The 14,597-nt window shown below is 39.9% G+C and overlaps 6 protein-coding genes across 6 annotated transcripts; 2 read left to right on the top strand and 4 right to left on the bottom strand.

Annotated features, from left to right (window-relative positions):
* Window positions 1-86: 86 nt before the first annotated feature.
* On the bottom strand, window positions 87-2,169 carry GCK72_013952 (uncharacterized protein; the record flags this gene model as incomplete). The annotated part of the gene is made up of 5 exons (XM_003107704.2): window positions 87-519; window positions 621-706; window positions 1,608-1,744; window positions 1,793-1,945; window positions 1,995-2,169. 5 exons carry the CDS (start codon window positions 2,167-2,169, stop codon window positions 87-89), a joined length of 984 nt encoding a protein of 327 aa, XP_003107752.2.
* A 2,151-nt stretch (window positions 2,170-4,320) lies between these two features.
* GCK72_013951 (uncharacterized protein) lies at window positions 4,321-5,123 on the bottom strand (the record flags this gene model as incomplete). Its single annotated transcript, XM_003107794.2, has 5 exons — window positions 4,321-4,462; window positions 4,508-4,582; window positions 4,628-4,911; window positions 4,958-5,022; window positions 5,069-5,123. 5 exons carry the CDS (start codon window positions 5,121-5,123, stop codon window positions 4,321-4,323), a joined length of 621 nt encoding a protein of 206 aa, XP_003107842.2.
* A 1,182-nt stretch (window positions 5,124-6,305) lies between these two features.
* GCK72_013950 (uncharacterized protein) lies at window positions 6,306-6,716 on the bottom strand (the record flags this gene model as incomplete). The annotated part of the gene is made up of 1 exon (XM_003107920.2): window positions 6,306-6,716. One exon carries the CDS (start codon window positions 6,714-6,716, stop codon window positions 6,306-6,308), a length of 411 nt encoding a protein of 136 aa, XP_003107968.1.
* Window positions 6,717-6,976: 260 nt separating this feature from the next.
* GCK72_013949 (uncharacterized protein) lies at window positions 6,977-7,288 on the top strand (the record flags this gene model as incomplete). Its single annotated transcript, XM_003107945.1, has 1 exon — window positions 6,977-7,288. The coding sequence occupies one exon, from the start codon at window positions 6,977-6,979 to the stop codon at window positions 7,286-7,288; it is 312 nt and encodes a 103-aa protein (XP_003107993.1).
* A 2,333-nt stretch (window positions 7,289-9,621) lies between these two features.
* On the bottom strand, window positions 9,622-9,990 carry GCK72_013948 (uncharacterized protein; the record flags this gene model as incomplete). The annotated part of the gene is made up of 1 exon (XM_003087495.2): window positions 9,622-9,990. One exon carries the CDS (start codon window positions 9,988-9,990, stop codon window positions 9,622-9,624), a length of 369 nt encoding a protein of 122 aa, XP_003087543.1.
* Window positions 9,991-10,248: 258 nt separating this feature from the next.
* On the top strand, window positions 10,249-10,632 carry GCK72_013947 (uncharacterized protein; the record flags this gene model as incomplete). Its single annotated transcript, XM_053730073.1, has 1 exon — window positions 10,249-10,632. The coding sequence occupies one exon, from the start codon at window positions 10,249-10,251 to the stop codon at window positions 10,630-10,632; it is 384 nt and encodes a 127-aa protein (XP_053584845.1).
* Between the last annotated feature and the right edge of the window lie 3,965 nt (window positions 10,633-14,597).

The raw sequence follows: 14,597 nt of genomic DNA, 5'->3' as shown, positions 1-14,597 counted from the left end.
TAATTTATTGATAAAAATCTCGCCGGAATGTTCGTTTTGTTGCTTTTTGGTTTCAAAATTATGTACAAAAACAGTTGCGATTTGAATCACATGTAACATAATGCTAAAATCAACGATGCAATGATTCCAAAGGAGATAATGCAAACAATTGTCCAAAGTAATTGGGCGAATCCAGCACAGCAAATTCTGGAGCACCACGACTTCCTCCTATGTGGATCTACTGATTTCATTTTCCGTCTCATTTGCATTTCTGGATACTGTAATGGATGACCTGGCATCATGACCATACTTGGTTGATCGAAATGAGTCATTCCCATCTTGGAAGCACCTGGATACGGGAGAAACATTGGTTGTGGAGGTGGTGGAGCAGGCATGTAGTATAAAGGCATCGCGTATTCCCCGATTCGACTATCACATCTTCCATCGATCATTGACATTCTATCACCATGTTGTGGAGGCATTCCGTATACAATTAATGGTGTTGGAGCAACAAATGAAGCGGATCGAGAAATTGGATGTCTGTAATTTGATAGAAGTTTGAATAATACGAATAACGCGAATACAAGACAACGCCAATCCCTCCCTGCATGTTGACAAAATAACCAATTATAAAAACTAACCTTTGCATAGGAATCGAACAATTTGGCTGGAACTCATGTTGTTGTTGCTGTGGCCAGTCTTGAGATGTCGAGAAGTCTGTTGTTGTCTGAAAAAGATCTATTTGAACTTGATGATTTTCGAATACAACTCTTACAACAACAGGTAAATGATCAGTTTTCGGAACAGTTTCGTTGAATATCTTATTAAATTCAGCATAAGAATAGGTGGATGCCATATCAGGGAGAATGAGAGCAAAAACCCGAATACGACAATAAAAGAGATGAATAAAGAAGAGAGAGGGGAGCTTAGAACAACAATGAAAACTGTCATCATTCGGCGGAGAAGAAGCGACAGAGAAAGAGAAAAGATAGTGGTCGTAAGGAAGCAAATAGACGACCTGAACCTCTCTTCGAATGCACACCTTATTGCCTTTTATCACATCCACTTGTGTATTATTACTCGGTATATGAAAGAAATAAAAGGAAGGAAAGGGGATTGACTACGAACATTTTTGCCAGTTGACAAGTTATCTGACGAAATAGCTATTCTTAGAGAATGTATTCAAGAAACTAATGTTCTTTTCTCTCAACAGAATACTGACCCACTTTTCTAATGCTCGGTCAACATGGAAAATAAGTTCTTGATGAGAAGAAAGATTATGCAGATCTGATCTTATTATAAAGTTTGCTCGAAGGAAACGAATGAAACAATAATAATTATCAGAAGCTTATTTCTGTCCAAAAAAGGCAAACAGTGTTATGAGAGGAATACAGATGACGTTTAGAAATTGCACAAAAATGAATCTTGCCAGGTGAATTTACTAGATATGGGCATAATGAATTTCAGCTTCATGTAGACTATAGCTTCACAATAGGTGACTATAACAATCCCCAAAGAAATATCAGAGATTCGGCACTTTGGCTTAATAAGAAGTTTCAATTCTTTATGTCATCAGGTGGTTTTTTCAAAACATGTTATAGTAACAGTTTCCTTTTAACAAACTCTACCTCAAAATTTCTGATATCCCTCCGGATCTCTGTCAGATTCCTCCTCAGTTTAACATCAACTACAATTGGTTTCGAACAACTTTGTTTCTCCATTTCACTTTTTTCTTCTCTTTCTTTTGCCAAATTGTCCGCCGCAACTGAAATAAAATATCATTTGAGGTGGGATGAATCTAACTGAATCTCACCTTTTTGAGCGAGTCTTTCACTCAATTTCAGGGCTTGTGCTTTAACAGAGCCACGTTTCAATGACTTATAACTGCCACCTGTAGTTCCAATACACATATCATCTTGAGTGATTAATACTTTTTGAGTTCCTTCTGGTTGAGATGAAGCCCCTTCTGAAAAAGGAATGAGATTCTCTTGAAATATAGAATCAGATGAACTCACCAGCTTTTGCGAATTCCTCCTCATCAATCTCTGCAAGTGTCGACAATTCGATTGTTCGACTTCTTCCATTTGCGAAATAACGTCTTCTTTTACTCCTCGATCCATTTATTTCAGTAGGAGTTGTTGTAGTTGCTGCCGTTGCTGCCGTTGCAGTTGTTGCAGATGTAGTAGCCATCAACTATATTCTGTCGAAAAAAAACTGATGAAAAGTGTCTGTCGGTTGGATGGAAAGTGTCCAAAGGGCTTTGGATGGACTGCGGATAAATGTAAACACGTGCGGAAAACATGATCAAAAACTTGAGAGTCTAAAGAGCTGAGCGGCTCCGGCGGGCGGTGGCGGCAACTCATTTTCCAGAGAGGTCATCTTGAGAGGGTGGCTCCGCCGACAAATTATGTGACAGACCGGATGTGCTTGAAGAGATGAGGATAACGACAGGAAGATGACAAGTTGAGAGAGACACTCGAAAAAAAGAGAATGAGTGGATATCTGATTCCTTGACGGAGATTTGTTTCAATTAAATAATCGGTAAGAAATATCTGAGATGTGGATGAGAAAACGAAATGAGGGATCGTCTACAGTTGATGGTGTAGAAATGTGGAAAGTCTGAAACGGAATGGCAAACATAATTAATGTCACGAGAAGAAGAATTTCGAAATTGAATTTAACTTTATAGATTCAGAGCAATATAATTAGTTTTCTCATTTTTCGAAGGTGAACAACTCACTATCAGATCATGAGTATTATATCTCCCAAAAACTAAAGTTCTAATTCAAGTTATGATTAAGCAGTGCGCTCTAGGTGTATGTTTCATTTAATATTTCCGACAGTGAGAAGATAAAAATGATTAAATTGAGAAAAAAAACTCGTTGAAATTCGTTTGCAATTTAAAAATGAAAAAATGATTTATGAATACGAATGTCACTTCTTTACAGTAATACTTCAAACTTGATCACAACAAATCGTATAACTTCTGAAAAAACTTTTAAAAACAAATAATTTCGCTTTACCTATCCGAAACTTCATAACTTCTTTCCATTTTCGAACTGTTCTACTTTTCACCGAAATTTGTGGGAGGTCAATAACATCATTTCCACCTCATTTCACTCGAGAATCTTTTTTTGCAACTGCGTGAACAGTTTACCGAAATCTGTGTGAAATCCGATGAGTGTACTTAAGGACATAAAGACAACATGAAGGAAAGTGCGACTAGAAAAAAAAAGAATGAGGGAGTGTTCACGAAGTCGCAAAAAGAAACAAGTGCTCTGTTTTGTCTGCAGAGAACAAGAGTCTCGTTAACTTCATTTTTTAATTTTCTCAGAGAACGGTTTCGAAATTTGCAAGGAGAAATGTATTCAACTAGATGTACTAAATACTCTTCATTAATATTGGAATGAAAATTGGCAACATATAGAATTCGAATACTTTGTCCATTTCTAGATGCAGTAGATATCAAAGTACTTCTACTTCTTTCTATTGCAAAACTCTTCGGAAGATCTTTCTCAATGCCAAAATGTTGATAGAAAAAAGGAAAATGAGCTTTGCAAGTTACCGTACTCAAGACAACCGAAAAGAAGGAAAAGGGTAAATTGTTGTATTCTGAATTCGAAAAGAAACATACAGAAAGTAGATCCAGCTGAAATTATTCACAATATCAAATTTGAAGCAAAAGGTCAGAAGGATCGAAAAGTGACGACCTGGAGAGAGAGAGAGATAGACAATGTTCAATGGAAATTGAGACACGGGTGTTCGGAATTTCAAGACACAAACATTGAGATTTCCGTCGGGAAACACAGAGAGAGTGAGAGAGAGAGGTTCGGTTAGCGGATACAAAATGACATTTGCCTCGAAGGAAAAAGAAGGAGAAATGGTGGATGGATTGGATAAAAAAGTGGTGTCGCGGGGCGGCGGTTAATCGAAAAACGGTCTGTTTTGTTCTGTGTGTGCTCCCTTCTCGGCTCCAACTCTTTTTCTGGGAGGTGGGGAAGGCACCCGAAATAATTGAGAACAATTAAGTGTTTGCAGACTAGAGATAGAGAAAACGAGACGGTTATTTCCTGCCGCAAAGGTGTGAGGCATAAAAAACCAGAGGTATCAACCGGCCACCGACCTGATCTGATTTCAAATGATTAGAGAACAGATTAACAAAGATTATGAACGGAAAACGGACTCTGGAGGAATTGAGAAAAGAAGAAAAGACTAATAATTATATTACTGTTCTTATGATCTCTATGGTCTTTGATATTGAAAATTAGTTCAAATCAGTTTCACAAATTTCATATGTTCTCTATAATCTTGAGCAGAAGACAACTAAATTTAGAAACAGTGTTATGTCTTTTCCAAAATAATTGGGAGTCTTCCAAGAATTTTCGCTTTTTCCTTATCAACTTTTCTGGCATAATCCAGGAGGGCGTCATCAAGTTGTCTCTGGTCGGCCAACAAACGGGGCGAATATGACCACGTGATGTTTCTTAAAATGGAAATAGGATACCTTCTTCTTACTGTAAATTCTTACCCAATAAAACACCTTCCAACAACAATTGGACCAGCCAACGGGTTATACCATTGATCGTAACTCATTGGAATCAGTCTGAAAGTAAATGAAAATTATGAAGAAGAGATGCAGAGCACAAACTTCAAAGTTTCATTAGGAGAATCCTTCAACTGTTTTGTTTTCCATCCATGAAGCATGAAATCTCTCGAAGGGTTCCACAATCCACTTGTCAACCAATCATCTCTCGACCATCCAGTTCCTTTTTTCATTATTCTGATATTTCCGAAATCAGTCCGAGTTCCGAAAACACCTCGAATACACCCAGTATAAGCAGCTAGATCATCAGAATTCCCAGATTTATAATAAATTTCTCGACACGTGTCGACTTCTAGATTTCCAGGAAATAATTTATCGGCCAAGAAAATCTGAAAAATGAGAGTTTTCCTAGAATACGACGGTTTCAGAAATTACATGAATAGCTCCATTATCTGATCCATGAGCTCCTTTTGGAAGTTTTTGTTCGAAATTCGCAAATTCTGAAAATTCCAGTGGGTGATAAAGAGAAGTATATGATGAAATTACCAGTGAGAAAGTCAATTGAATACAGAGAATTCTTCACAATGTAACTTCCAGCCATGACTTCCCAATTAAAAAATCTATCATAAAAAGTGAGATCAAACTGTGGATTCATGAATTCTTCAATCCTTCTGAAATTGGCATTTTATGGAAGACAAATCAATTTGATTCTTCACCTTTTTGGATTTACAACTCCATGATCTGCATCAATGAATAATAATACATCATAATGTGGCAGAATATGAGAAACAACGCAATGGCGTCGGAAGAACTTCTGGAATTGTTTTCTTTTCTGTTTTATTGATTTGTATTAAAAAGTATTACATCTCTTTGATGACAACTGTAATTGGAGTCAACAACTAACTGGAAATCATAGTTCTGAGCTCTCGCGTAACATTCCACACTTTCTGGAAAATTTATATTAGGTTTCATAACCTTCCCTGTAAGACAAAAACCGACTCAAAGCGATTTCATACTCTTTTGGGTTCGTATCATTTGTTAAAACGACGACAATTCCAATTTTTTGATGTTTAGATGGTGTCTGAAATTTACCTGGTTTAAAAATACAAAGTTATTTTGATATTCTTCAAACCTCAGAGTGAAAAATTGATACTAAGATCAGGAATACACATAAAGAAAATACAAAAGGCCAGAGAGGGATGTTAGAATTAGTCTTAGTACGCATCGTTGAATCAAAATTTGACTGGAAAACTATTAGACTCATCTGATGTTTTTTCACCTGTCTGTATTGCGAGGGCCGATTGTGAGAGCTCTTTTAATGATTGCAAATACTGTCTGCAAAGTAAATTAACACAATTTGACCAGAGAGCTCTGCCTGCCGAGATCATAATTGTTTGCTGATGTATTGATCATTGTACTTCTGAAAGAATTGTATCCAGATTAAATAAAAGACTGTATTGAATACACCATTGGTGAATTTGTGATATTTTTCAGCACGGATTCCGCTGGGCTTAGCGTACATGCCATGTTTCCAGCTTCTACAAATGCACTGAAACACTGAGGTTGGTGAGAGAACACCGGCAAACAATCTCCTAAGTTTCTTTGAAAATGTAGCTCATTATCAGCTCGGAAAGATAATATCTAATATTATTATGAAATTTCGAAGAATAAACAAGCAACTTTATTACAAAGAATGTTGGATTATTGAGATTTGTGGCCCTAAAGAGGGCCGTTGGGTTCGGTTATTGGTTGAGATCAAGTTTGCTTGAATACCAAAAGGTATTTAAGCGCGCTCTCCTCGGATGCGTCTGGCAAGCTGGATATCCTTTGGCATGATGGTGACTCGCTTAGCGTGGATGGCGCACAAGTTCGTGTCTTCGAAGAGTCCGACAAGGTAGGCCTCAGCAGCCTCTTGAAGAGCCATGACGGCGGAAGATTGGAAGCGAAGATCGGTCTTGAAGTCCTGGGCGATCTCACGAACAAGTCGCTGGAATGGCAACTTGCGGATGAGGAGCTCGGTGGACTTTTGGTAGCGTCTGATCTCACGAAGAGCGACGGTTCCTGGACGGTAACGATGTGGCTTCTTGACTCCTCCTGAAGCTGGGGCCGACTTGCGGGCAGCTTTCGTCGCCAATTGCTTTCTTGGGGCCTTTCCTCCGGTCGATTTACGGGCGGTTTGCTTGGTACGAGCCATTGCGTTTAGATAGAATCCGATTTGGGACTGCTAACTAATACGCGCACTGATTTCCTCTTATAACTGCTTGCGGTGGGTGGGCGTGGTCAAACCTCGAGGAGGCAGCGCGGGCATTCGGTAACCATGAGGCAACGAAAAGTGTGTCCCCGCAGGGTGGTTCGAAGTGACTCCGCCTGCCCACCGCAGAAAGAACAAAACCATGGCATAATCTGCTTCATCTTCATCTCACTTGTGAGTCTTCATCAACCAATCGCTCAACAATGTCCGGACGTGGAAAGGGAGGAAAAGGCCTCGGAAAAGGAGGAGCCAAGCGCCATCGCAAAGTTCTTCGTGACAACATCCAAGGAATCACCAAGCCAGCTATTCGCCGTCTCGCTAGAAGAGGAGGAGTCAAGAGAATCTCTGGACTCATCTACGAAGAGACCCGTGGAGTTCTGAAGGTGTTCCTTGAGAACGTCATCCGTGATGCCGTCACCTACTGCGAGCACGCCAAGAGAAAGACCGTTACCGCCATGGACGTCGTCTACGCTTTGAAGCGCCAAGGAAGAACCCTGTACGGATTCGGAGGATAATTTCCTTCGCTTTCATGCAAACCAATAACCGAACCCAACGGCCCTCTTTAGGGCCACAAATATCCAATAATCCTCATTTTTCTTGTTGAATAAAGATTTTTTACTTTTTCTTTGATCAAAAACATTAACTAAATTATTCATATATCCTTTTGATTTAGTGTATCCAACTCGGAAGATTGTAGAACCTTTTCGGGTTCGGGATCTCTACAAGTCACTATTGAGTTTCTTTTGATCAAATCAGTCGAATAAATTTTGAAAACTTTGAGATTTTTTGTTATTTTCTCGAAAACTACCGAGCCAAATTTGGTCCCATCTATACAAAATGTGTAAAAACTTCTGATGCATGTTTTAAGATATCATTCGTTTGATAATGTGGAGAAATAAAAACGATGATAGGTTATAACGAAATCAAAAATGAAAAATTGCCATTTCGACCTGAAATAATATCTAAATTCAGGATTTTTAGTATTGAATGGGTGGATAATGCACTCGGAATAATTCTAAAACTAAAATTTTATTACTTCCGACATTGAGCTTTACGCTAAAAATTAAAATAATAACGCTTTATTATCGGAATAAAAAAGTTCCGACATTTTTTACCGACGCGCAAAAGTCCCGCCACTGATCTCCGGGAACGCCCACTTACTCAGGCAACTCAATATCAATCTAATTAGACGCGGCATCAGTTAGATTAGCTTGAATGTTGGCATGATTAGATTAATGCCGCGTCTAATTAGATTGATGAGCAATCTTGTAAGATTAATGCGCCGTCTCATTAGATTGATGTGAAATCTTGTGTAACTTGTAATAACATTTGAAAATTCTTTAGGTAAAAAAGAAATAGTAAATTTATTCAAATAAAAAACAAGAGTTTTTACAATCGAAATGTACAAAAAATATAGAAAATAATACAGAAAATAGAAATTAGAAACTAGTCAAAAATCCATTGCAATGGAAGTGGAAAAAGTCATAGTTGTTCTCTGCCCCGCTGCTGTCCATTGTCGTCCGGACGTCCACTCAGCGAATTTTGCTGTAAAATGAACGAAATTACCAAAAACTGTTTGATTTCGGAACTCACAAAAGACTCTTTTTCGAAGCTTGTGTAGAGAGCGCTGATGTTGAAGAAGTACACGATTATACCTGAACAATGAACTATTATGCACGGCTAATTGAAAGCGAAACAATTTGATTACCAAAGAATTTATTCATGATTTCATCGCAATGTTGCCTTTTCTTCCAAACCAAATTGAAGTTGTGGAAGAGTGAAGACTGCAGTTGAAGACTTGATGAGCCATAGAAACCGAAAAATACAATTTTTAATAATTGAAAATCGTGAAAAAGTCGATAAAACCGCAAACGAAATTAGTTCGCAACGATTTCAGACTTTCGAGACAAAAATAGAGAATTAAAACTTAGAAAAAAAAACATTAAAATAAAAATTGAAAGAAATTTTGCGCGTTTTGTACTGACTTATTCTTGGATCCTTGGCGCGAACGAAGTGTGCGCAAGCAAAATCCACTAATCTAATGAGATTGAGATTAGATTGATGCGGTTGTAGGATTAGACTGATATTGAGTTGCCTGAGTATCATCTTGCAATTTCAGGGCACGGTTTCAGTTCTATTTACACTGATTTCGCGGGCAAAGTTTTCAAAGCTACTACTTTTTAAATAAAATTTGATCTATTTTCCTTGAAATTTGTTTTTTTTCTGTCAAATTTTATTAAAAAAGTAGTATTTTTGAAAACTTTGCCCGCGAAATCAGTGTAAATAGAACTGAAACCGTGCCCTGAAATTGCAAGATGATAAGTGGGCGTTCCCGGAGATCAGTGGCGGGACTTTTGCGCGTCGGTAAAAAATGTCGGAACTTTTTTATTCCGATAATAGACCTGCTAATTTCTGAAATGTTTCGTTTCATGAGGGTAGATCAAAAATTTTCTTGCAGTTCTTTTTGGGAGGCTGGGAGACCGTGCAATGCTTAGTTTTTCAATTTACAGCTAGAGAACTACAGAACAACTTTCCGGTCAGTGTTCTGCTCGTCAATCTTTTTATACCATATGCGCATAGTTTTCGAGATTTTTTGTCATTTCATCTAATCGCGAATAGCCCCATTATGCCAATTAATAAAGCTCAATGAGGATTGCCAGTTAATTAGAAATGGTATAGTACTTTTGTTCCTTGGGAAACGCATTTCCAGATAAGATATGATTAAACAATCTGAAAAACGAAGAAAATAAGATACGAATTTATTCAACTGGCAAATGTTGGATTATTGGATGTTTGTGGCCCTAAAGAGGGCCGTTGGGTTCGGTGGGGTTTGCTATCGGCCAAGTATTTACTTGCTGGAAGTGTACTTGGTGACGGCCTTGGTTCCTTCAGACACAGCGTGCTTGGCGAGTTCTCCTGGAAGAATCAGACGGACAGCCGTCTGGATTTCGCGAGAAGAGATTGTCGAACGCTTGTTGTAGTGAGCGAGACGAGAGGCCTCAGCAGCGATACGCTCGAAGACGTCGTTGACAAACGAGTTCATGATGGACATGGCTTTGGAGGAGACACCAGTGTCTGGGTGAACTTGTTTGAGAACACGGTAGATGTAGACAGAGTAGGACTCCTTGCGGTGAGCCTTTCTCTTCTTTCCATCCTTTGGCTTGGTGACGGTCTTGGCGGCCTTCTTGGCTCCTTTCGCGGAAACTTTTGGTGGCATGACGGAAGTTGTAGAATTTGATATTCTTGCTGTTGGGTTGTCGAACAATTTATTTATATGCGGCTGCGGTGGGTGGGCGGGGCTATGAACACAGGAAAGTGTGGAGTTTATTCGGTGTGCGTCGCTGTCCGCATGGTGTGTCCCCACAGGGGGAAACCGAAAAACCCCGCCTACCCACCGCAGCAGAAGTATAAAAAGGAGTGTCGCGTTTGATTCGACAGATTCGTTCTAATCGACCTAATCGCTCATCAACCAACAATGTCTGGACGTGGAAAGGGAGGCAAAGCCAAGACCGGAGGAAAGGCCAAGTCACGCTCGTCAAGAGCTGGACTTCAATTCCCAGTCGGTCGTCTTCACCGTATTCTTCGCAAAGGAAACTACGCTCAACGCGTCGGAGCAGGAGCCCCAGTCTACCTCGCTGCTGTGCTCGAGTACCTCGCCGCTGAAGTTCTCGAGTTGGCTGGAAACGCTGCCCGTGACAACAAGAAGACCCGTATCGCCCCAAGACATCTTCAACTCGCCGTCCGCAATGACGAAGAATTGAACAAGCTTTTGGCCGGAGTCACGATCGCTCAAGGAGGAGTTCTTCCAAATATCCAAGCCGTTCTTCTTCCAAAGAAGACCGGAGGAGACAAGGAATAAGAACTTTCTTCCAAAAAACCCACCGAACCCAACGGCCCTCTTTAGGGCCACAAATATCCAATAATCCACATTTTTCTTGTTGAATAAAGAATTTTTTTAATAATCCAACATTTGTCAATTGAATAAAGTCAACTTTTTATTAATGTGAGGTTAAATTTAAACCATTTTACAGTCGTATACAAAGAACATAAAGAATCGTAAGTTGTATCGAATTCTAAATTTATTCGAAACGAATGGATGCACTGTCAATAACCAAAAAGAAAAAATGGTTTGATGAGGGGTGAGAGAAGTGAATGAGAACCGGTTTACCCTGAACAAATGACGGTCCTCGTTCAGAGCAAATTATAATTTAGTGAATAAATAGATTTTGCAAATGACTGGGATGATAAAAGAAATAAATAAAAAGAATAGACGACACATGGAAAATTGAGATTATTAACGACTTCCTATTTGGTGAAAACTCATGCTCTCCTTCGCTGGCACATTCCCATTGCATAGCCAAGTGATCTGAAAATATTTTTCATAGAATAAAAATTCTTTTTCGTTTTTACCGTTTATGTCGGCAAATTGATGAAGGTCTAGGACAACAGCATGATTGTTGAACTGGTGGTGGGCAGCAAGTTTGAACCTGAAATGCGAGTTACGGTACAAAAGAATAACTATTAGAATTGATATACTTGTTGATTGCAACATGGCATTTGTTGTGGCTGACAACATGTGGAAACAGCTTGATTACAGCAGGCAGAAGTTTGTGGTTGGCAACATGATGGACTGCATCCTCCACCTCCTCCACATCCACCACATCCTCCGCTTCCACCTCCTCCACAAGAACTTCCACATCCACCTCCACACGAACTTCCTCCAGAATTACATCCTCCTCCGCATGAACTTCCGCCACCTCCTCCACACCCTCCTCCACATCCACCGCCACAATTATTCTGTTGTTGTTGACAAGAGTTAAAATTGATTGGCATACAAAGCCCTCCTTGCTGACTGAACAATTGTCCACCACAACATCCGGCTGGAGATGGTCTCTGAGCCATTGGTTGGAATGGTATGAATGGAGCAGGCCGTGGATAAGCAATTGGTGCAGGGAATTGAGGTTGTTGGAATGGAAGTGATAACTGGAAATTACGTGGTTAGTGAGTACTTGAAAATTTGAAAGAAAACAAACCGCTGGTCTTTGAATGTATGTTTGAGGAATCTGTTGTGGTTGCGGTTGTGGTTGAAGTATCGGTTGAGGTATCGGTTGAGGTATCGGCTGCGGTCTCGGAATGGCCACTGGTTGTGGATTATAAGGTCTAACTGGTTGAATCCTTGGTGCTGGTGATGGACGTGGTCTGTATGGTTTTGTAGCAGGATTCACTTGAACTCTGATTGGCTGAGGTCGTTGGAAGGATGTTGGTTGTGGAGCTGTATTCTCAACCATTCCTCCATTTCTAAAAATCAAAAATGAAGTATATAATAGAAAAAGAAAACAAAATGCATATTTGCAAGATTACCTGAAACCTCCGGATGGTTTCGTTGGTACAACTACTTGAGGGATTTGTTCGTTGTCAATGTGACTGAAAATGGAATAGATTAAGATGAGAACTGAAGAGTAACACCACCAGTTATTGACCGAGTTAATGATAGAAATGAAATGATTATTGTAACAAAGACAAATATTTATTTCTCTTCACCTTCCCATTGTTTCTTCCTCTTTGACTTCACAAAGTTATCAACTCAATTACCGTCCTCTTCACACCCTTATCTCACCTAATTGACTCCCCAGAGTCATCCGACTCATCTCCAGTGTTCTGAGTCTCATTTTCATATTCTCGCTCCTCGTCTTCTTTACTTTTTCTATCAGAAGCATTATAATCAGTACAAGCGTTAAAAATTTCAGAAACGTTACCCGCTATTTTGATTACGATTCTTCGATACAGATCCTCTCGATCGATCTCTTTCTCTATAAATTGTGGAAACGTTTTTTATATAAATCTAACTAATTTGAATCTTATTATTCTCCTATCTATCATGCTTCTTACCCTTCTCCAAGTCCAATGTCTATTTCAGCAGAAATATCAATTGTGCTCAAATTCAATAGTTCTCAAATGATCATAAATATAACTACATGTACTACAGAAGCAAAGAATAGAAGCGAATGAAAAAAAAAACTCCGATTGAATTTTTTGGCCAGCCATTTTTTCGAACATTATCACTAAATACCTGTAATCGATTCCTCCAGAAGTTCCCTCATTGTCTTCTTCCAGATTACTGAAACTTGAACCTCCTGAAGTTGGAGCAGGTACTGATGGTTCAGATGGTCCGGATGATTCAGATGGTCCATTTGATCCAGTGTTTGGTCCCTCAACAAGATGATGGTCTCCTTCGTGATCTTCTTCCAGATTTCTGAAAAACGATACTTTGAGAAATAATGAACTGATGATAGGAGGTACCCATAATTTGATTCTCCAGGAACAGACGGAGCTGGTGTCGGTGCTGGAACGGGATCAGGAGCTGGGAGCTCTGCCACGTTTCCATTTTCGTGATCTTCTTCCAAGTTGTTATAAGAGGATTGTCCGGGATAAGATGGCTTTGCATCAATGTTGATTGTCTCCTCAATATTTGTGTTTCCAGATGGTTGAGGTGCGACTGCGATTCCTTGAGATGGATTTGGTTGGACAGGTTCTGAAATCGAAATGCATTTTTTTGTTTCAGTATAATTTGTTTAGTTACCTGGGTTGCTCGGTGCAACTGGTGGCTGAGTTTCTTGCGGTACATACGGAGCAGAAGTCACAACTGGAGCAGTGTCAGGTCCTTGTGCTCCATAAGTATGTTCAGCTGGTTGTGGAGCAGACGTTGCCAGTGGTTGAGGTGCAGCAGGCTCATATGATTGAGGTTGTGGTTGTGGCGCTACTGGAAGTGGTTGAGGAGCTGGCTGTGGAGCTGGCTGTGGAGCTGGTTGAGGAGCTGGCTGAGGAGCAGGGATTTCATATTTGTGCTCGACTGGTCCTGGAGCTGGTTCGAAAGGAGCCACAGGTTCGGGGGCAGAAGCTGGAGCCGGTACTGGCTGTGGAGCTGGTTGAGGAGCTGGCTGTGGAGCCGGCTGAGGAGCGGGTTCTGGTCTTGATGTTGCTGAAAATAATTGTAATTGATACTTTTCAAAAATATGTTGATTTTTGAATAGGAAACAAATATTCTATTCTTCATTTCCTCAAATTTTTATTTATAAACTCTCACCTGAATGCTCAATTACGGTATCAACGGTACTCTGATATTCTGGAAACACTCAATATGATTCAACGAAAATTGAGTGAGAACAGAACCGTGCGTTTGATGTGTTTCGATAACAAAAATAATAGAAGTGAACTCACCCTCGATATGTTCTCCGACTGCTGGTTGTGATGGATTCAATGGTTCATACGGACCTTCTTCTGTCTCATGTTCTCCTGAAAGAGATTTAGTTTTGTTAAGTTTGAACTGATCGAATTAGATATTACTGGATTTAGACGGAGTAGAGACATCAACAACAGGTGCAGGTGCTTCTGTGCTCTCACTCGGTGCAGTAACGGACGGTGCAGATGGAACAATCGGTGCAGAAGGAATAGAAGAAAATGTGGAAGATGCGACAGACGGTGCAGATGGAACAGAAGGAATAGATGGTTCCGGTGGTGATGAAGAATCTGGTGCTTGTGTGACAAATTGTTTGACTGTAATGTGAGATGATGCGGTCACTTCGACTTTTTGACGAACTGAGGAGGGATTAGCTGGCGTTTTAACTGAAGAAGCAACAGAAGGAATAGGCGGTTTTGAACTCAAATATGACGGCGGAACTTCTGAAGATTTTCCAGATTCTGTCGATAAAGCCCAGGGTGGAATAGCCGATGGTGGAGCAGTTGGTCTTTTATGTACTGTTGCTGGAGAAGAAGAAGCAGTTGACGCAGGAGGTAGAGGGCCAGAAGCTGTGGGTGAAGCGGTTC

This window comes from Caenorhabditis remanei, chromosome IV (assembly GCF_010183535.1).
Source record: "Caenorhabditis remanei strain PX506 chromosome IV, whole genome shotgun sequence".
Lineage (NCBI taxonomy): Eukaryota > Metazoa > Nematoda > Chromadorea > Rhabditida > Rhabditidae > Caenorhabditis > Caenorhabditis remanei.
The sequence above is the reverse complement of the archived record's forward strand: the minus strand, read 5'-3'. Positions and strand labels throughout refer to the sequence as shown.